Here is a 21,372-nt window from a genome sequence, read left to right on the forward strand (position 1 = left end):
TTTTTCTTTTTAAAAGAGGCCCCCACAGAGGGTGATATACAATGCATCACAATGTTATCTAACTTTAAAGCTAAAGTTTGCTGATCTTCTTTTGGACAGTTTTTGGTTATCTGTTGCCAAGGAGTTCCCCATTCTGGCCAACAAAGCTATTTTGACATTGCTCCCATTTTCAACCACATATCTATGTGAGCTGAGCTTCTCAAGCTTGACTGCAATAAAAACTAAAAACAGAGAGAGACTGAGAACTGTTGAGGAAGAGCTTTGTGTGTGTGTCTTTCTACCATTCCTGCCAGGATATCCCTTTTGTGTTCATCGAAACAGGCATATTATTAACTATATGTATAATATGTACTATGTTAGAGTGTCATTTTGGTAGGTGGTTTGCCCCAGGATTTTGTAAATGTAAAAAATGTTCCGCGGCTCAAAAAAGGTTGAAAATCACTGGTTTAAGGGACCTCTGGCACAACCTCAAGCATACCAATGTTCACATCATAAGGACACCAAAAGAAGAGGGAGAACAAGGGATTGAAAATCTATTTGAAGAAATAATGACGAAAAACTTCTCTGACCTGGTGAAGGAAATAGACATAGTCTAGGAAGTTTAGAGTCCCAAGGAAACCCCCCACCAAGTCACATCATAATTAAAATGCCAAAGGTTAAAAACAAAGAGAGAATCTTAAAAGCAGCAAGAGAAAAGAAGTTAGTTATCTTCAAGGTGGCTCCCATAAGACTGTCAGCTGATTTCTTAACAGAAACTTTGCAGGCCAAAAGGAATTGAAACAAAAATATTCAAAGTGATGAAAAGCAAAAACCAACAACCATGTTTACCCAACAAAGCTATCACTTAGAATTGAAGGACAGATAAAGAGCTTCCCAGACCAGAAAAAGCTGAAAGAGTTCCTTCCCACCAAACCAGTATGGCAACACTTCCAGACCTATTAATAATTACTTTCAATGTAGCTGGATTAAATGCTTCAATCAAAGGGGTGGCTGAATGGGCCCTGGCCGGTTGGCTCAGCAGTAGAACGTCAGACCTGCGTGTGGAAGCCCAAGGTTCGATTCCCGGCCAGGGCACACAGGAAAAGCATTCATCTGCTTCTCCACCCTTCCCCCTCTCCTTCCTCTCTTTTTCTCTCTTCCCCTCCTGCAGCCATGGCTCCATTGGAGCAAAGTTGGCCCGGGTGCTGAGGATGGCTCCATGGCCTCTGCTTCAGGTGATAGAATGGCTCTGGTTGCAATGGAGCAACACTCCAGATGGGCAGAGCATCACCCCCTGGTGGGCATGCCAGGTGGATTCTAGTCAGGCACATGCAGGAGTCTGTCTGACTGCCTCCCCACTTTTCACTTTGGAAAAATATCATACAAAAAAAAAAAAAGGTGGCTGAGTGGATAAGAAAACAAGATTCTTACATATGCTGTGTACAAGAGACCACTTTAGATCAAAAGACACACTGAGACCAAAAGTAAAGGGATGAAAAAAGGTATTTCATGCAAATACAAAGAAACAAATAAAAAAGCTGGGATAGCAATACTTATACCAGACAAAATAGACTTTAAAACAAAGGCTATAACAAGAGACAAAGGACTCAGCAATTCCACTTATAGGTATTCATCTGAAGAAATTCAAACACTAAGTCGAAAAGACAGCCCTGTGTATATTGCAGCATTATTAATAATAGCCAAGATATTGTAGCAATCTAAATGTCGATAGATAAATGGATAAAGAAGATGTGATACATATATTCAATGGACTATTACTCAACCATAAAAGAAGAGTGAAATTGTGCCACTTGCTATAACAAGGATGGACCTATTATGCTAAGTGAAATAAGTCAGACAGAGAAAGATAAATACAATACAATGTCACTTATGTGTGGGATCTAAAAAACAAAATAAAGACACAAAACAAAAACAAACTTATAGATACAGAAAAGAAGCTAATGGTTACCAGATGGGAGGATGGCTGGAGGGATGGATGAAAAAATGGGAAGGGGTTAAAATGTGCAAATTCTAGTTGTAAAAACAGTCACGGGGATGTAAAGTACAGCACAGGGAATATAGTCATATATTGTAATATATGCATGGTGCCAGGTGAATATGTGGATGAGAAAGGGGCCACATACTAAACCTGACAAGCTCAGGGGAGGCCCCCAGAGTGGGCCTTACAAACCCAGAGACCAAAGTAATCACACAGGGTGGTCTGAACATAAAAATTCCTAACTAAAAGTAGGTCATGGTGCATAGTAAAGTCCCATGCTTGTGGCTTCCTTGACAAAGGTAATTTTTAACTCTGAAATTGTCAGTTGTCTTTGGGCATCTCAGGTCACATACCACTGAAATGTCCGAGCGAGCTTCTCTCCCAGAGCCTCCCAGGCACAACCGCCGGCCCCAGAGCGCCGACCACTCTGTTATCTTGTGGCTCACACCCCGCCTCTGTGTGCTGTGAACGCTCACTGCCCTGCACCACCACTGTCAAAGAAATGTGTCTCTCTGTTTCACCTGTTATCGGTCTCAGAGATCTCTGCTTTGCTTCCCCTGCCTCCCTAATCTACCACCAGTGGGTTTCCTGTAACCCTCCTGACGTCTCCTCCTCAGAGTCTGTGTGTAAAATCAGCTGCCAAACTGCCCTTCTCCAGAGCATTTTCTCACCCTGTTGAGATTTGGCATCCTGGCAATTGTCAATTTGGCTCAAATAAACCCTTATAAGACTTTTTCTTAGGCTGTATAGTCTATTGTTACCAGGTACTAGACTTCTCAGGGTGATCGCTCCATAAGTTATAAAATGTCTAATCATTATGTTGTATACCAGAAACTAATATAATACTGTAATCAGCTGCAATTGAAAAATACTTATCTTTGAAAAGAAAATAAATTAATTAAATTATTTAAGTTAAAAGAAAAAATTAACCTCAATAGTAAATATAAATGGGACTAAATGACCCTAATTGTATACAAAATTAGTAATATAAAAGCAAAAAAAAAGATTCAGCTAAATGACTCAACATAAGACTTTAATTGTACAATTGTGCTTAGTGAGATACATTTTAAGGTTTGTTTGTTTTTGGACAGACAGAGAGAGTCACAGAGAGGGACAGATAGGGACAGACAGACAAAAATGGTAAGAAATGAGAAACAATAATTCTTCATTGAGGCACCTTAGTTGTTTATTGATTGCTTTCTCATATGTGCCTTGACCAGGGGCCTCTAGCAGGATGAGTGACCCCTTGCTCAAGCCAGCAAACTTGGACTCAAGTCAGTGACCATGGGGTTTGGAACCTGGGTTCTCCATATCCCAGTCTGACACTCTATCCACTGCACCACCACCTGATCAAGCTTAAGGATTTTTAAAAATTCATAAAATCTTTTACTTTATTCAGTCATTTTATAGCAGTAATATTAAATTGCGGTTCAAACAAAGGCAGAATTCCAAAGCCAGCACCTGCTATGGAAAGAGGAAACCTTTCCGGGAGTGGGACCGCAACTCCAGTTATTTTCCAGAGCCCAAGGACATCCGTAATGGGCAAGGGTGGGAGTTTAGCGACCTGCCTGTGGCCCCATGAAACTGGGCACTAAGTCCCTTCCCAGCGCACAGCCATGAAGGACACAGGCCTCATGAAGGGCGTCAGGCTCTGCCAGACTCTCCCTGTGGGACCTGTAGAAACTTGTGACTTTTCACAGAGCGGCAGGAAGGGGTCGACAGGACACAGCAGAGAAAGAACCCAGCCGGCACCTGTCAGGGCTGTGCTTCCTACTGCCCTGCGGCTCCTAGGGGAGACTCCAGCCCAGCAGAAGAGACAGGAAGCAGCAGGCAAGGCTTCTAGCAACTTTGCTGTACCAGGAGGGAGGAGCAGAGTTTCAAAGCCTCAGGAAGAGAATCTGGGAGGCAGTAGCATGCCTAAGGGCCTGAAGAAAGGCTGAAGCGCCACAGGAAGTGTGTGGCCAGGCCCAGCAACTTGACAGAGAAATGGCTACTTCCCTATGGGGTTTGGGATACAAGGATGACCCAGAGTTTGAGGAAGAACCAAGCCCCTACAGGGGCCGGCCCAGAAACTTTCCATCATGTTGTGTCCTGGCCCCTCAATCTCATAGAAAGGCATAGTGCTCCTCCTTCAAGAAAACCCCTAATAAATAAACCATTTGGCCACCCAGTACCGGTAGGCTGCTCACTCCTGCATTCACTAGCTAGTTCAAAGGCCTTTAAGGAGGTGTCCTATGAGTGTGTTTGCACATAAAGGAGTGATGACTCATCCACCCCCCCAAAAAAATACCCTGCCCAAGTTTTAGTGCCTTCAGGCCCGAGCAGCCTGGTTGGATTGCTGTCTGACACCCTGCCCCCTCAACGAGGGAGCAGATGAAGTCTCCCTGCACTCCCAGCATGGCCCCACCTCGGCAGACTGGCTGGGGCGCCTCCTGAATGAGGTAAAGTGCAGACAATATTTTCCAGCAGTCACATGTTTCATTCACCCAGCAGGAATCTCCCCCACATGGTCCCCAAAAGCATTCCTTATTAGGAAAAGCTGTATCCAAGTCCCCCACTTTGTTCCCATTGGGGTGCTCGGGCTGGTGGCAGCATGCATGATACTCCAGGAATCCCAGGTATGCAAGATCCCAGGAAGCTCATGGCATGAAGCTGGCTGGCCATGCGTGGTTCCCCACCAACAGTCAGAGGCCACTTCTCCCCTCCAGCCCACCTACCACCTCCACAATGCACTTCCCAACTTCTCCCTCCTTTGGAGAAGTTCCTACACCAGAGGCGCAAGGATCAGGGTTTTCTGTGTCTTGAATGGCAGCTGGCACAGCCCAGCTCACCACACTGATGGAGGATGTCTCTCAAGGGGGTTCACCGGGAGCTGGGAGTGCCTGAGAGGAAGGCAGGGGCAATTCTCCCACTACTCCCCACCTGGACAATTGCAAGCATTTTCCATTTTAGCCCAATTATGTTTTCCTCCACTCTGCATCGTCTTGACCAGGGGTCCCCAAACTACGGCCCGCGGGCCTCATGCAGCCCCCTGAGGCCATTTATCCGGCCCCGCCGCACTTCTGGAAGGGGCACCTCTTTCATTCGTGGTCAGTGAGAGGAGCATAGTTCCCATTGAAATACTGGTCAGTTTGTTGATTTAAATTTACTTGTTCTTTATTTTAAATATTGTATTTGTTCCCGTTTTATTTTTTTACTTTAAAATAAGATATGTGCAGTGTGCATAAGGATTTGTTCATAGTTTTTTTTTATAGTCCGGCCCTCCAACGGTCTGAGGGACAGTGAACTGGCCCCTGTGTAAAAAGTTGGGGGACCCCTGGTCTTGACAAATGTCATTGATGATCCCAGTTGTAGACGCGCAGTAGTCTTGCCGTCTTCCAACACAAAGATGCAAAGCTAAAACCATGCCTTCCTCAATAAATGAGTTCCAGGTCCTCCAGTCTGGAAACACAGAAGAATTACCCATGTGAGAGAGGAAAGGGCAGGGGACACAACTCTGACTGTTTCTCCACCCACTGAGGGCTCTCATGTGAATCACCAACAGAGCTGCATAGGAGTCTGGGACGGGAAGGCGGTGTAAAGCCACCAGAATACACATCTTTCCCCTCAAGGACCCTTAGCACAAGCTGGGATGTGTAAACAGGACTCTCCAGAGGCCTAGAAATTACAAGGAGCTCATACCCAGATAATCCAGCCCACACGGGCATTGTCACCTCTGCATTTCTCTCCATTCTCCTCCCAGGCAGTATTTCCCAGGGTTCTTGCATGATAAAGATTACCCCTGTCCTGGCTGGATAGCTCGGTGTTTATAGCATTGTCTCGATATGCAGAGGTTGGCAACTCAATCCCTAGTCAGGAATCAATGTTTCTGTCTCTCTCACTCTTCCTTCCTTTCTCTCTAAAACAACAATAACAAAAAAAAAACCCAAAACAAAACAAAATAAAAAACAGGCCCTGGCCAGTTGGCTCAGAGGATCGAGTGTTGGCCTGGTGTGCAGATGTTCTTGGTTCAATCCCCGGTCAGGGCACACATGAGAAGTGACCATCTGCTCCTCTTCTCCTCCCGCTCTCTCTCTTCTCTCCCTCTTTTCCTCTCACAGCCAGTGGCTCAATTGGTTTGAGTGTTGGCCTCAGGCACTAAAAATAGCTCAGTTGATTTGAGCATCAGCTTTAGATGCAGGGAGGCGGTATGGGGGGGGGTAGGTTGCTGGGTGGATCCCAGTGAGACCACATGTGGGAGTCTGTCTCACTGTCTTCCCTCTTCTCACTTAAACAAAAACAAAAACAAAATATTACCTCACTGGAGATCTGGATTCATTTGGCCAATCTAGAATGAGACTTGAATTTAACAATTAGTTCCTATCGTCTGGATCCTTGAAGATCCAGCCAGCCTTCCTACCATCTCCCTTCTGCCTTCTTGCAGCCACATTCCAAGGCTGACTTTCTATCTCTGCTTCTCTTCTTTTCCTACAACCTTCCCTGAAACAATGACCCCTTAAGGGAAGACCCATCACCCACGTGGCCTCAGTCCTCTGCACAGCAACCATATCAGAAGACCAATAGTCACATCACATGAGAATGTTACAGAGGTCACCTGTCTCTCTCCCCACCCCACCCCAACCACTCAGGTGGAAACTGGATGAATACATACTTACCTCCCCCCTCAGCTCTCATTCTCTAAAACCTGTTTCCCTTGGGCCCCATTTCTCCTTAGCTCATGAACTCAAGAAATACCAAAGGGACCTAATGTTGTCAAAAATTGCTTTAGTTTCAGTTGAGTTGGTTGATTGGGTTAGTCCCTTAACTGACGCCAGGGGAGGACAAAGAATTCACAAGAAGGGGTTCATAGTCTAGACTTGAGGCAGCATGTTGGCACTGCCCATGTTGTGTGGGCAGTCTCCCTTGAATTTGCAGATTTCCTCACTATTTTTCATAAAGTGAGTCATCACACCATCCAACACCATAGAAGGAAAATCTGGAGTAAGATTTCTTATGCTACTACTAATAATGTTCAAAAACAAGTGACACACATGAGAGGATTCTCAACAGTATTAGTCATTAGAGAAATTCAAATCAAAACCATGAGCTACCACTTTATACTAACTAGCATGGCTATAATAATCATAACTTTTTTAAAAAAAATCAAAATTATAAGTATTGGTAAGGATGTGGAAGTATTAGAACTCTTGTACATTGCTGGTGGAAATATATAAAGGTACAATCTCTATGGAAAACAATTTTTAGTTCCTCAAAAACTCTAAAGTTAGCATATCCAGCAGTTCCATTCCTAGCTATATACCTAAAGGAATTGAAAAGAGGTGTTCACACAGATGTTCATTAACCAAAAGGCAAATACAACCCAAATGTCCATCAACAAATGAATGAATCAACAAAACTGTGGCATATACATACAATGGACTAGTACTGAGCTCTAAAAAGGAATGAAGCACTGATACATGTTACAATGTGGATAAATCTCAAAAACATTGTGCTAAATGAAAGAAGACAGACAAAAAAAAAGTCACGTATTATATGATCCCACTTACATAAAATACCCCCCAAAAAAGGTAAACCTATAGAAACAGAAAGCAGACTGATGGTAGCAGTGGGTGGGGAGCGGGGGGGGGGGGGGGAGGGAGGAAATGGGGAGTGGCTGTGCACTGGCAATGCTATTTTATTTTGGAGTGACAAAGGTGTTTAGGAAATAGAGGTGAGGGTTGCTACGACATACGAAAGTGCTAAATGCCATTGAGCTGTTCCCTTTAACAGTTTATTTTATGGCACAGGCGTATCTTGTGGGTGTTGCGGGTTCAGCTCCAGACTCCTGCACTAAAGGGAATATTGCAATAAAGGGACTGACACAAAATTTTTGGTTTCCCAGTCCATATAAAAAAGTTCTGTTTCTACTATACTGTTGGAAAAATGGGGCCGACAGAATTGCTCGGCGAAGGGTCCACAAAACTCCAATTTGTAAAAACACAAGATCTGCGGAGTGCAATAAAACAAGGTATGCCTGCATATGAATTTCACCTTGATTTTAAAAAAGCATGTTAACACATATGAGAAAAAAGGGGGGGGGGGAGCGCAACAGTAGCCAGGTAGTTTTCAGATGCTGTCATCAGTGGCTAGAGCCTTGGACAGGCAAAGGATGCATCTTCCTTTGACTTAATCATTCACACCAGCTCTGCTGCCTGAGTCTTCAGTCCTGCAATAAATATCTTTACACTCAGAGACCCCTGTCAGTGTTGGGGCTTCAGTCCCCATTTTGCTGAATAATCAAAGAAACTCATAGAAATAGAATAGACTTTCCCAATCAAAAGGTTACTCCTCAGCACTTCTAACAGCTTATTTAGATTTATTAGCATATCACAGTAAAATACTTCATCACAAACCCCAACTCAGAGCCATTAAAAGGGCTCTTGATTATATATGAGAACTCATAAATGTTTAAAAGTGATTCTACCTAGAAGTTTTAGCTTAATCATTAAAAACAAATAACAGCAGAAGGAAGTGGCGATAATCTACCCTCTGTTCTAATTTTAAAATGTGAATAATTAACCTTCCAGGAAAAAAAATGCAGAAGTTTAAGAGCAGTTCAATCCAATAAATGTCCCATTTAGGAAGAGATGGGCACCGCTGGAGTGGACGGCTGCCAGTCTAGTGTGGTGACAGTTCCCACAGGCCGGCCAGGACTTCCGCTGAACTGTTGGAACATTAGCGCCCTTAAGTTCTGCTTTCATGTATTTGCGTGCTGGGTAAGGCTTGATTTTCATGGGGTTATGGCTTGTGTAAAAAGTATAAAAAGTTTGCATTTTTTCCAAAATCAAATTTTGTTACCAAAAATGCTAAACCATGACAGACTTCATGTTCTAAAAATCAGTTTCTCCCAGGTAAAACTGCTAATACTCAGTGATGATTTCTTAGGGTTTATTTCTAGAATTAAATATTTATTACTGTACCAAACTATGCAAAAGCTCAGCAGCAGCCTCATGGGAATCAAGGTCGGCGGTGGTCCAGTCCTTTATTCTGGATTGGCACTGGTCTATTACAATATGGGAAAGCACATCCTTCCCGGGTATCTGATCTAGTTACCAAAGTATCCCAAGCAATTTCTTCTCCAAAAGTATCACTTTTCACTACAAGGAGGTTTCAGGACATTAGTATACTGGTAACTGCCCCAGTGAAAATTATTTAATTACCCTAATTACGTTCTTTCAAAAGGAAGGAAAGAAAAAAAAGAATAGAAAAAGGAAGAAGCAGGAGAGGAAAAGAAGAGGAAGAAGAAATAATACAGAAATTAGGAGAGCAATCTGGTATCTCAGCCCCAGAAGTACTTAACATTGGAAGCAGAATGGACCAAGCTAATCATTAACAACCTTCTGCTTGGCCTGGACAGCACAGGGCACTGTACTGACATGTGCGCCTGGCTCTGAGAAACCGCCTAGATGGGTTCAAAACTCGACCTCTCCATTTAGAAGCATAAGACCTTGAATAAGTGTATTAGCTTCTCTAAGCCTTTTTATTCTTCATCCAACAGGAATGGTCCCATCGACCACCTGGAAGAGCAGGTGTGAGAGAATCTGCTTAAGTTCCCAGCTGGAAGCACTCTGCCTCTCCCGGGGTCTGCAGCCCTGACAGTTTCCTTGTGGGGCGGTTGAGTGTGAGTGGCCTCGATGTGGGCCTCTGTGGTATGCAGATATTTTGAGCTAAAGACAATCGAGACCTTACAAGAGAAACGTTGGCCCCTCTCTCCCTTTAACTATCTGTAAAAAGCTGAATGAGGGACCTTGCCCATGATAAAGAAATCATCATAGGTAACCTTTTTTGTCTACCTATAGGGCATGGCAAACTATATGCTCTTCTTCTGGTCCTGCAGTGACCCTCTGAAGCCTCCAAAGTGCCTTCCCCCATCCATAGCTCAGAATGATGTACCTCACTCTAAGTGTCTGTCCCTGACCCTCTAATGTACATAAAGGTTTGTCACGGGTGTTGATACTGCCCCAGGGAAATCAGAGCATAGCCGATAATATTGTATTTTTTATTAAAAAAACAAATTAAATAAAATAGTACTGGATTCTATATAATATGAACTGGAGTCCATTGTTCACAGTGAGAAAGGCTGAGAAGAGGGAGACAGGGGTGCGGCTGCAGTTTCTTTTTCTTCGTATCTGGGAGGCAACTCAGGTGAGAGGTGTGGGGCGGGTGAGACCTCAGAGGACGAAGGCATCCCAGAAATAGTATATACGGACACACGCTCACTCCCAGAAGCTGCACCTGGGCCCTCGGCCGGTGGGGTCCTGCTGAAAAGAGAGAGATAGACCATGAAAGGGAGGTGGGGGGCAGAGTAACACAGCTCAAGGAGAAGGTTCTTTTCAAGTTTGCAAGGATCTAAGGGGTGATATTTTCCACATTCCATTATTCATGTATCTGTTTCAATTCCCTGCCCCTTGCTTTCCTTAGAGCTAATTGTAACATGAGGACAGTCTCACTCCTACTGTCATTTCCTTTGCCTTTGAAAAGACATAGGCTACAAGGTATTGGTGCCATCCAAAAAGAAGACACACACGCAGTGACTGTTCTCTGCTATTTTGTTTTCTGAGGCAGTTAACACCATGTAGACAAACTTAGGGAAATGGGAAACAAAATCATTAGGCCAAAAACTGGAAGGAAGCAGAAAGGTGTATTCATTAATGGAGTGGGCTGGAGCAAGAGGCAGCCCTGCGTCTCAATTTCCACCTGCTGTGTGATCTTTAGGCCTTGATCCTCATGTGTTAAAGGGGGATAACAGGGCATATACCTCCTGGAACTATGAGAATTACGGGAGTAATGCAAGAAAAGCCAGACTCTGGCACACAGAAATCATTGTGGCAGCAGGAGTCGTTTTCTGTTGTTTTTAAAAGTTAACAAACATTTATTTTAGGGCGTGGAAGAGTTCATCATTGGAGAAAAGAGTAGAAAAAATAACAGAATTCTAGCCTAACCCTTCATCCATGCAGGGCGCTTCCTACATCATCTCTGGTCAGCTCTTGAGCCCAGCACTTGGTTAGAGGCATTAGAATATGTGCCTTTAAAGGAGGGTGACCAGCAAGGCAGCACCATCCCCAGCTCACTCACTGAGTGCTGCCCCCACCCCCACCCCCGCCACAGCCCACTCATTGTCTTCTCCCCGCTGCCACCAAGCTCAGTCCCACCTCCTCCTCAGTCAAGAGCATCACCGTCCCTGCCCCTCACCCTTGACATGATGATCTCTGCTCTTCCTCACTGTCCTCTCCATTCAGGACCCTCCCACACTGACCCCCTTTCGACCTACCACAGTGCTAGGCTCCGGTGACCCCAGGGCTGTCCCTGAGACTCGGCCTCCTCACTAGTCTGGCCACCTCCAGCCCTTTCCCATTGTGAACTGTCCTAACTAAGCACTGCTTGGAGCCCATCGCTTGGACTCCAAAACTTTCAACTGCATTCCTACAGGAAAAGCACTTAGATTTCTGCTGTTTAATCTGACCCCAAGAATGCCTCCTAATTTGTGGTCCATGGGGAGCTTGGGAATGGGGGTGTGGATCTTGTGTTTCTCTTCAATTAATCTGAGGAGGCTCTGAGGCCCAGAGAACAACTTATTATTGAGGGGAAAATGCAGCCTGGTCAGGTCAGGATTCAGGTGACCTTAGCCAGTCACTCAAGTATCTCCATAGATACTAACACCCTTTGTACCTGTTGGAGGTCCCCTGGGACCCCCACAGCTCCCCACAATTTAAGGCAGCAAGCAGGGGCCTCCTGAGCCCTGCCCAGTGCTCAGTTTGACTGATGGGTTGTTAACACTTTGAGGGTCACCCCTTGCTAGAAGTACAGAAAAATGCCTGGAGAAGGCTTCACATTAACCTGGAGAAGGCTTCACAACCATTTTTAAAATTTTTAACTTCTGTGTTGCCCAAAGTTCCCTGAAAAATGCTGTTAATATTAAGGCAATAATTGGGACATAATGTCAGCAAAAAAAGACACTCACACTTTGCTGTTTACTCCTGTACTATAACCTTAAAGCTTATTTGGCCTGAATTGAGATAGAGGCCTGAAAAGGTTAAAATGCTCCTCTTCAAGTCCAAATGGAAAGTCTTACCCATAGTTAACAACACTGTAATATGAAGGTGGATTTTCATCTGGCAGCAAACTGTTAGCCCCAGGACTTCGAGTTATTGCAGAAGTTGAAGACTCGGGAAAGTAAGGTGGTGGAGGGGGCGGGAATATTATCACAGCATCACCTAAGGAAACACAATTATTTTGTTGAAGATAGATGCATAGTAAATGCAAACAAATTAGCAAGCACAAAATGAATTATGTAACTGGCCCATCTATAGACATGGTCAAAACACCTGTGCCAACCCCAGAATTACAAAGAGGGCTGATCAAATGTTCCAAGATCGAAGGCAGAGGTTTCCAGGGGCTGCGGGCAAGAGGAACTGGCGCTAGTGTTTAGCGGGGGCCAGGCTGCTGTTTGGGATGATGAAAGCCTTTTGGAAACTGACAGTGGTGACAGTTGCCCTGCATTGTGAATGTACTTAATGCTATGTACCCTTAAAATAAGCAAAATGGTAGATTTTTTTTGTTTTATATATATATATATATATATATATATATATATATATATTATATATTACCACAATTAAAAAAAAAACAAAAAACAGTGGACCTATATTTTGTGGCAAGTCTGAGCCAAAGCTCTTCAGTGAGGCATTTCCTAATAATGTACCTCCCTTCAGATGTCTACAGCTTTCAAAGTTTTTCTTGTTTTTAACTTATAATTTTAATTCATCAAAAGCTAAGCTGTTGGATGAAGTGCCTTGCTCCTCAAATGCAGTGTCACCTCTGAACAACTGACAATAAGCTGCCTGACAGCCGTGATGGTTACTGGCATATCTGTGGTTTAGAGAATTTTATCTACCAACATTTCACCCAAGCTTCACAGAAAAGCTGGTGTTTAGCATTTCTAGCACACACACCCGTGTTTGGGAGAGGAGAGACCAGGGACCAGACACAAGTTTCAAGTTTTAATTTGTGTTCCGACTCCCGTACAAAATGAACCACATGCGTTGCCCAGAGCATTCTAGTCACGAGGCAAGCACCGCTACACAGAGGTCTGACGGGGCCTTTGATAGCTGGCAGCACCAAATGCCAGCTCAGGAACGTCTCCGCAGGAAGGAGCCGGTTTGCACTGGCGGCAGATCTGAGGCTTGCCTCGGTAGGGACAGGATTCTGTAAAGCTCCCAGGGTTCCACTTGCCAGTTACCAACCCAGCATGACCCTGACTAAGTTACTTAACCCCTCTGGGCCTCAGCTGCCAAATGCAGACCATACTCTCCCCGCCTCAGGAACAGGTAGAAGGACTGGATTAGTGTGCAGCTATTAAAGCAGTGCTGGTCACAGAGCGAGCACCCTCAGAGCCGCTTTCTCAGCCAGCAAGTGACACTTATTTGCATGTCTGAAGAAACAGTCCCAACTGGCAGTCTAGGCCAGCAGTTCCACTCTCCACCTTGTTGCCTCAAGCAGTTCCCGAAAGATAACTTAGCCTTTGAGAAAAGGCATTCACTCCATCCCTCCTAGTTGATAAAGTTTACTTTGCTAACCTAAACTTGTTAAAGCACAGTGGCTGTTTTTTATTTAATTTATTTTAGAGAGGGAGAAAGGGAGAGGGACAGACAGACAGGAAGGGACAGAGATGAAAAGTATCAACTCATAGTTGCGGCACCTTAGTTGTTCATTGACTGCTTTCTCATATGTGTCTTGACCAGGAGCGGGGAGGAGGGCTCCAGACAAGCCAGTGACCTTGGACTTCAAGCCAGCGACCTTTGGGCTCAAGCCAGTTACCATGAGATCATGTCTATGATCCCACGCTCAAGCCAGTACCCTGTGCTCAAGCCCGCATTCAAGCCGACGACCTTGGGTCCTCAGCATCCCATATTGATGCTCTATCCACTGTGCTACCACCTGGTCAGGCACAATGGCTGTTTTTTCATTTTTTTCAGAAGGTCTTGGTAGGTCAGAGGAAGTAAGGTTAAGTGTTCACTTTAATTACACATTGTAGAACACAGGACCTGGGAATAAGACTCTAAAGCAGTCCAATCACCTATCAAATGCAAACAAAGAAATGTTCAAAGTCAATAGTTATCTCTGGGGCTTGTCAATCCTGCCCAATCAGCTCTCAGCCCCCTCGCCCCATTTTGCAATATGCTTTCACTAGGAAAGAAGTCGCATATCCCCTTGGGGATTCCCCTTCACTATGTCCTACAGGACCTGATGTCCCCTGTGACTTGACAGTGAATACCCCTCAAGGGAGGGCTGTCTCCTATACCTGCTTGTGTATCCAGGGTCCAACACTGAGTGTGACCATGGTGAGGATATCATTGGTTTTTCTGTTAGGGGATGGGAGAGACTTCCATTCTGGGAACAGCTGAATTCTGGGACTTAGCCAAGAACAGGCTCTTATCACCCCAATTTCCCTTATAGGGCAGAACTGACCATTGAGGGGCAATGTCTAGAGTCTTATCAGTTGTGCTCAGTCATGATTTCTCAAAATGTTAACCCTATCCTATAATATTAATATAAAAGGAGAGGAAAACACGGAGAGAGGTGCCAGCTTTTCACAGGTTTGATGGGACCTAAAGGGTTAAGTGGAAAAGATTTTAAACTATGCGGTGCCAAGAGCAGGCTAGAACCGCCCAGGAGTCACCCCACCCAGCACCAGTGGCCCTGTTCCCTGCTAGGAGGGCGGCCAGAGGCCACCCTGAAGCTCTCCCGACAGCAAATCCAAAGGGCACACCTCAGAACGCTGTCAACTCAGTGGAAGACTCTGAGCATCCCGTGAGCGTGTTCACCTGGACCCCACTGGGCTCCCCAAAGGAATTAAACAGTCTGTACTGTGTGAGCCCTTTTGTCACGTGACAACTACCCAGAACACTCAGTGAAGATGAAACCAGCAGAAACAGAATTATAACCCAGTGTCCTGGGGAAGGTGCTATGTAAGGACCATAGTACAGGCATGCCCACCCACCCGCGTTTGGATCCTGGCTCCGCCACTTGCTATTTTGTGACCTTGGGCAAGTTATTTGATATTCCTGGGCCTCTGCTTCTTCATCTCTAACTTGGAGATTCTAAGAATATCTGCCTCTGGGAGTTGTTGCAGGTATGATGTAATTACACACAACAGGACCTTGAAGAGCACATTCTAAAACACTTAGATGAGTATTTGGCATAAGAATAAACTTTATATGTGTTAGCTGTTATTAATACCTAACTAATATTTGTGTTGTCACCATAAGTATATAAATGCCCAAAGAAGTAAGCAGGAGCATCACCCTGGATCAACACAAGGACTGTCTGCAAGTCCACCTGCCCTTCCCCACTCGGGCTGGTGCCCTGCAGGGCCGGCCGCCACCCCCCTTCTGTGCTCAGTGGCCACTGCTGGCTCTGGCGGACAGCCCCAAACACGAAAAGTATCTCACTTGCCACTCCCCTTCTCCGGTCCCTCCACGGTTTCTGCTCTGTACTTCTCTTTGCCTAGCCTTTTAGATGTCCAGGTTGTGGCCTCACAGCTTTACAAAAGTAGGAGACTGAAAAAATATAACAGCAATTCGAAAGAAGGAATAGTGATGGGGTTCTTCCTTCATTGTGTGAAGCTGAGGTCAAAGCTACTGATGTTCTCTGGGAGGTTGACTCTAGGAAATAGTCATCCATCTATCTACTCAGCAGAACCCAAGGGACCCAAAAGGAATTCTAGGCATTCCATGGGGGAAAGAAGTGACAGGTGTTGTTACACTCATCTTCATTTATGCCACTGCTTCCAAGCTCTGCCCTAACCCTGAAGTTACAGAAAATATAGAACAATGCAGAGAATAGAAGGCCCCTCAAAACACAAAAGGCTGGTAGACTTGAGGCACACTCAGAGTCCTGGAGTATTAGTGCTGGAAGGAATCTTAGAAACTCAATGTTCATTTTATAGATATACAAACCAAGGCCATGAGAAGTTAAGGACTTATCAAGGACAGTCAACTAGTGACAGGAATGAGAACTCACGTGTCCAGCAATACAAAGTGCCATAGGTTTCAGTGTGAAAGTGACAGGGAAAAGAGGATTACTTGGCAGGTCCCTAAGGTGGCAGAGGACTCACAGACTGTCCTTAAGGTTCTTCTCACTTTCCTCTTAAATTTTTTTTTTAATTCAGTGAGAGGAGAGGAGGCAGACACAGACTCCCACATGTGCCCAAATAAGGATCCACCCAGCAAACCCACTAGGGGATGATGCTCTGCCCATCTGGGGCATTGCTCTGTTGCTCAGCAACCAAACTCTTCTTAGCACCTGAGGCAGAGGCCATGGAGCCATCCTGAGTCCCTGGGCTATGGCTGCAGGAGGGAAAGAAAAAGAGAGGGGGGGGGGGGGGGGGGAGAAGCAGATGGGTGCTTCACTTGTGTGCTCTGACTGGGAATCAAACCCAGGATATCCACACACCAGGCCGATGCTCTACCACTGAGCCAACTGGCCAGGGCCACTTTCCTCTTAACTTGCTCTGTAACCTCAATCAAGGTGACCACTTAATGCCCCGAAGCTTTTGCTAAATAATAAGGAATTGCTGGGACAAAATGATGCGTACAAGGACTCCTTCCTGTGGGGCTTACCATAGCAGCAGGAGCAGCAGCAGCGTGTGTGTGTGTGTGTGTGTGTGTGAGAGAGAGAGAGAGAGAGAGAGAGAGAGAGAGAGAATGAGAGAGAAAGGAAGTTAAAATTTAGGCCAGACCCAAGGACAGCCCAGTGAAGCCTTGATACAACAGCTACTGTGACCTGAGCAAGCACAGGAGAGACAGCCACCCACCTACAGTGACCTGGACAGGCTCTGTGTTCTGGGTCTGTCTCTCTTCACTTTCGGAGGCATTCTGGCCCTCATTCAAGTTGCTCCTCTTCTTCACGTGGGCAACCACGAAGAAACACAATCCCATGAGAACAATCAGGGGTCCCATGATCTGCAGGGATAGGAATCCACAGATCTGGGGCTCCTCGTTGGCAGTGTCTGTCTCATTCAGGGGTTCCTGCTCCCAGTCTGAGCTGCAGCCAGGGACCCAAATGCCCAATATGCTGATAAGCATGCCGCTGGTCAAGAACAGAAATCCAAAGATGAGGCACTGGGCAAACTGGCGACTCTCTCCGCAGATGAAGGCTCGGTCAGGGTCTGCCTGGTTGCCTCGAAGGCGCCCCTCCCGGAACTGAAGTAGAGCCCGGGAGCGGGCCAGGATCACAGCCCCAAGCCCAATGACGGCACACGCTGGCCCGGCGACCTTCAGCACCATGCTGCAGTCTGGGAAGGCTTTGTATTGGCATGCCTGGAAACCAAAGATGGAGAGCAGGACGCCCACAAACAACAGGATGGCACCAAATACGAAAAGGAAGAAAATGAGCAAGCTGACATGCCTGTCTCGCTGGACACCATCTGGTTCAGCTGCTGCAGGAGACATGGCCAGAAGAGGCCCCTTCCCTGGGGAGGGGTGGAGTGTGTTTCCTTCCCTCCACTGGTTTCAACAGCTCTGCAAAATATAACCACACACCAAATAAAGTGGGCCCAGGTGTTCCTGACCCACCCTGCTCTTTTGCTGGCCATTTCAGAAATCACACCAGGATGAAATCACAGGGAATAGAACTTTATGCAGCTGATACACTGTAGAACAATGAGTTGGATTATAAGTCAGAAAAACTGGCATTCAGAAAGTCCTGAATATTTAATTTTATGAAGATATTTAAGAAGAGGAAATGCAATTACCATGCACCTAAGAGTATCTCTTAAAAAACAAAACTCCTCACAGGGACACAAAGTACAGCATAGGGAATAGAGTCAGTAATGTAATACTTATGTGTGGTGTCAGGGGTTCCAGACCTATGGGGGGGCCACTTCCTAAGTTATATTCATGTCTAACCACTATGCTGTACGCCTAAAACCAATATAATATTGAATGTCAGCTGTAATTTAAAAAGTTTTTAATTTTAATTTTTTTAAACCATATTTAAAAGTAACTGGGTGTGGCTTTTCCTGTTCTGAGTCTTACAAACTCACTCCCGTAGGCAAAAACAAAACAAACAAAACAAAAAACAATGGTGAGTGAGGGAAGAACTACAGGGATTGTTTTTGATTTACAGACATTCCACATTTCAACCCAGCTGCTCTGAGCATTTCATTTCCATGCTGGTAAGTTTCTGTTCAGCAACCGGCTTTCCGTTTCCTGTTTCGGCCCCACAGCAACTTTCCATTCTGTGCTTTATTCTAAGGCTGCATCCACAGGACGGCCAAGTTCAGCAGTTTGAACTGAATGGGAAGGCGGCTCAGGAACGCCGTAGCAGTCGGTTTGGTGGATATTAAATTAATTCTATCAAAATGTGATCCTTGAGCTGTCACTCAGGGGCTTCCTTGGTCTAAAATCTGGTAGCTGGCTGCTTTGGCCTGGGATGACCCAGGCGAGTGTGGCATGGCAGGTGAGGTGGAGCTTTGTCACCCAGGCGGCCAGGCAGCCTCCTCCCTGGTGCTACCCACTTCCACAAAGAGGTTTAGGCTGTTAAAAATAAGCTGCTGATAAAAATCACCAGTTACAAAGCACTAAACAGCAATAGAACTTGACTTTGAAAGAAGAGTGTAAGTGAAATCAAGTGGGAAGGCGCCTTCCACAAGATCACCCAAGCCCTGTTCTTCAAGGGTATCACATATTAAATATACCCGGAGCCATGTACGTTTATGCAGACTGACTTTCTTATCCAGTTATCTTGTTTACCTTAATGAATGGGATATTTATTTTACCAGGACCCTTCAAGTTAGGGCACTCGAAAAGAGAATCGGTATGTGAAAACTATCTCAAGGAAAAAAAACTTTAAAAATATCTTGTGCCACTTGTGTCCATTGTCACCTGAAGGAGCTAAAGCCAAGGCCATCTTGATAAACCCAAATCATGACCAAGCAGGGTCAGTTTAGGTAAAGAAAGCAAACAGCCTGTCTTATAGGAGGAAGTACTTTTCCAGGAAAAAGTATGATAGAATCAAAAGGAAGTTGAAGAAAGAAGGAAATATAGGAGGGAAATAAGTTTTCATTTTTAAAATTGGACCAACTGTGTTTATGAAGATGCAGTCAAGCCGAGACAAAGACTTAGTGTATTGCGCTAATGTATTTTCTTAAATTTCTGAATCATGTATTCCTTTTTGCTGGTTCCAGAGATAAGGGTGATTCTCTGCTACAAAATCTTATCAAGAATTCATTGTATTCCTGGCACCTTCAACTCTGAAGTGAGTCACAAGGCTTCAACCGTCTAAAGGCAAATTCCCAAATACCAGTGAAGAAAATAGAAGCCCCATACTGGATTTGTAACTTCTTTTCCATGGTCTATGCACCGGGCATATGTGTGAATCCCTGATGCAAAATATTGTGTGGGTAGTCAGTCCATTCTCTTTCTCATACATGAACCCACAATAGTGTAGACATCTACACTAATAGAAGAGTAAACCTTTTCCAAATACCAACCTACTCCATCTTCCCCAAAGCCAAAGCCACCTCCCTAACACTTGACCAAAAGACATTTCCAAATCAGCAGCACTCGACTACTTCCAAAGCTCCGATGCGATTGGCGACCCAGGCAAAGAGAGGCAAATGTCTTTTATGGGGAAAAGCTTCGGGGGTTTTAGGAAGCCCGAGCACAGCAACCCCCGGGCGGCTGGGAGCGCTCCCACGGGCACAGGTTAGCGCGGGGTCCTTGGCGCGGGCCCCGCTCTTCCCTCCAAGCCTGGGCGCTAACGCCGCGGCAGCGAGTGCCGACGCCTGGTACGCGGGGAGGTGCGGGCCGGAGCCACTTACCTGGAGCTTTGTCCAGCGTGCGCGCTGCCTGCGCGGGCCTCGGGACGGGCGCTCCGCGGTACGCGCCGGCCGTGGGCAGCGAGCCGGCGGAGGAGCCACACCGCACACGCCCACCTGCGGTCCCAGGAGCGGAGAGCGTGCCGCAGCTGTATTTAGAGGAGGCGGTGCCTGGAGGGCGCGGCGGCCAGGGGGATGGCGAGCGGGGCAGGGCAGACTGGCAGGAGCTGGCAGTCGCCGGGTGCTGTCCTTCTGGGCGGGAGCACTCCCAAACCTGGCGTGGAGAGCGAGGGGCGGCCTCGCGGACCAGGGCTGCCGCTTGGCCCTGGGAGAGTCGGGCCGGCCAGCTGAGCTGAATTGTACGCTGCGCCGACCGAGGTCCGGCGGCGGGAAGGGAGCCAGCTTCCTTCGGGCTAGGTCCCAGGATTCAGGGGAGGCGGCGTGAGAAAAGAAAGGGTCTTGCCCCTACCTGCGTGACCGCCACATGGAATCCTCGCGTTCCCGCCGCGCGGCCTGGGAAGGGTCCACCCAGTGGCCCTCCTGCCGTCCCGCAGATTTTGACTTTGACTTTAGGTTACTGGAGCAGGTCCTTCGCTGTGAGCTCCCCAGCAGACAGTTATGGAAACACCAGGTCACAGAAACGTGCGCGCCATTAGAATGTGAGGCCAGGGACCTCCATACCCAAGCCGAGCAGGTCAGACAAGCAAGTCCCAGCTCCGAGACAGAAGCAGGCCCCTAGCTATCTCCGTGCTCCAGCTCGGCTCGCCCTTCCGCACTCACGGGTGTGCTCACAGCCCTCCTGGGCCCTAGAACCCTCTTCCCATTTCTCAGTCGTTACTGACCTGCTGGAATTAAACTGGTAACTTTCCCTACCCTTGAACCAGAAGTTTCTGGATGGGTTTGCTAATCCCCGTGCTATTTGTAACCTGCCCTGTGACACGTGATACAGATTCAACTGTGCCAGTTTTCACACCAGAGATCAGGGCGCCAAGGAAGGTGAGTCAAGGGCTCAGCCCGAGCTCCAGGAGCCCTGGGAACCTCTCTATCCCTGCCGCTTCTCCCTCACTTCCTGTCCACTGTGACTTAAACCCAGTCAAGAGTTAACACCAATTGCATTAACCTTTTTGAACTACAGCGTACTTACTATACAAATTGTTCCTGGTAGTGCTCACTGAAGGTAAAGAACGAGTTGGGTTTTAGCTAATTACCAGAGGTGAGAAGACTCTCAAAGAAGGGGTCAGAGGCAGGCAAAGAGGCAGGGGTATTAACTGGGCTCTGAGGACTGGACACTGGTGATGAGACATGGCTTCACCGGGAGGCATAGTGGTCAAGTTACAGCGTTGGAATTTGCTGGGGCACTTGCCCCAATGGCCAAATGTAGCATTTTTCACAGTTAGCATGCCCTCGCCTCTGCAAATCTCTGCTCTAACTAAGCATTGGTTATGGCTACAATGACGAATCCTAAACTTGTGACCCATGGTCCTGCCAGCTTCTGTGTTACTTGCTTTACCTGCAGCCTGTGGCTCTGTGCTGT

General features: G+C 46.3%; 1 protein-coding gene across 3 annotated transcripts; it reads right to left on the reverse strand.

The window, feature by feature from the left end:
- Nucleotides 1–9,961: 9,961 nt before the first annotated feature.
- Nucleotides 9,962–20,708, reverse strand: TMEM171 (transmembrane protein 171). Of its 3 annotated transcripts, none has more exons than XM_066253575.1 (4): nucleotides 19,838–20,708; nucleotides 16,833–17,538; nucleotides 12,090–12,231; nucleotides 9,962–10,275 (listed from the first exon to the last, which is right to left on the reverse strand). In XM_066253575.1, the coding sequence occupies exons 2-4, from the start codon at nucleotides 17,467–17,469 to the stop codon at nucleotides 10,083–10,085; spliced, it is 972 nt and encodes a 323-aa protein (XP_066109672.1). In that variant the 5' UTR covers nucleotides 17,470–17,538; nucleotides 19,838–20,708; the 3' UTR covers nucleotides 9,962–10,082. The 3 variants fall into 3 exon arrangements, with proteins under 3 accessions (XP_066109672.1, XP_066109669.1, XP_066109670.1); XM_066253572.1 differs by having other exon boundaries at nucleotides 9,962–10,278; XM_066253573.1 differs by having other exon boundaries at nucleotides 9,962–10,278; nucleotides 19,842–19,854.
- Between the last annotated feature and the right edge of the window lie 664 nt (nucleotides 20,709–21,372).

This window comes from Saccopteryx bilineata, chromosome 1, assembly GCF_036850765.1.
Source record: "Saccopteryx bilineata isolate mSacBil1 chromosome 1, mSacBil1_pri_phased_curated, whole genome shotgun sequence".
Classification (NCBI taxonomy): Eukaryota; Metazoa; Chordata; class Mammalia; order Chiroptera; family Emballonuridae; genus Saccopteryx; species Saccopteryx bilineata.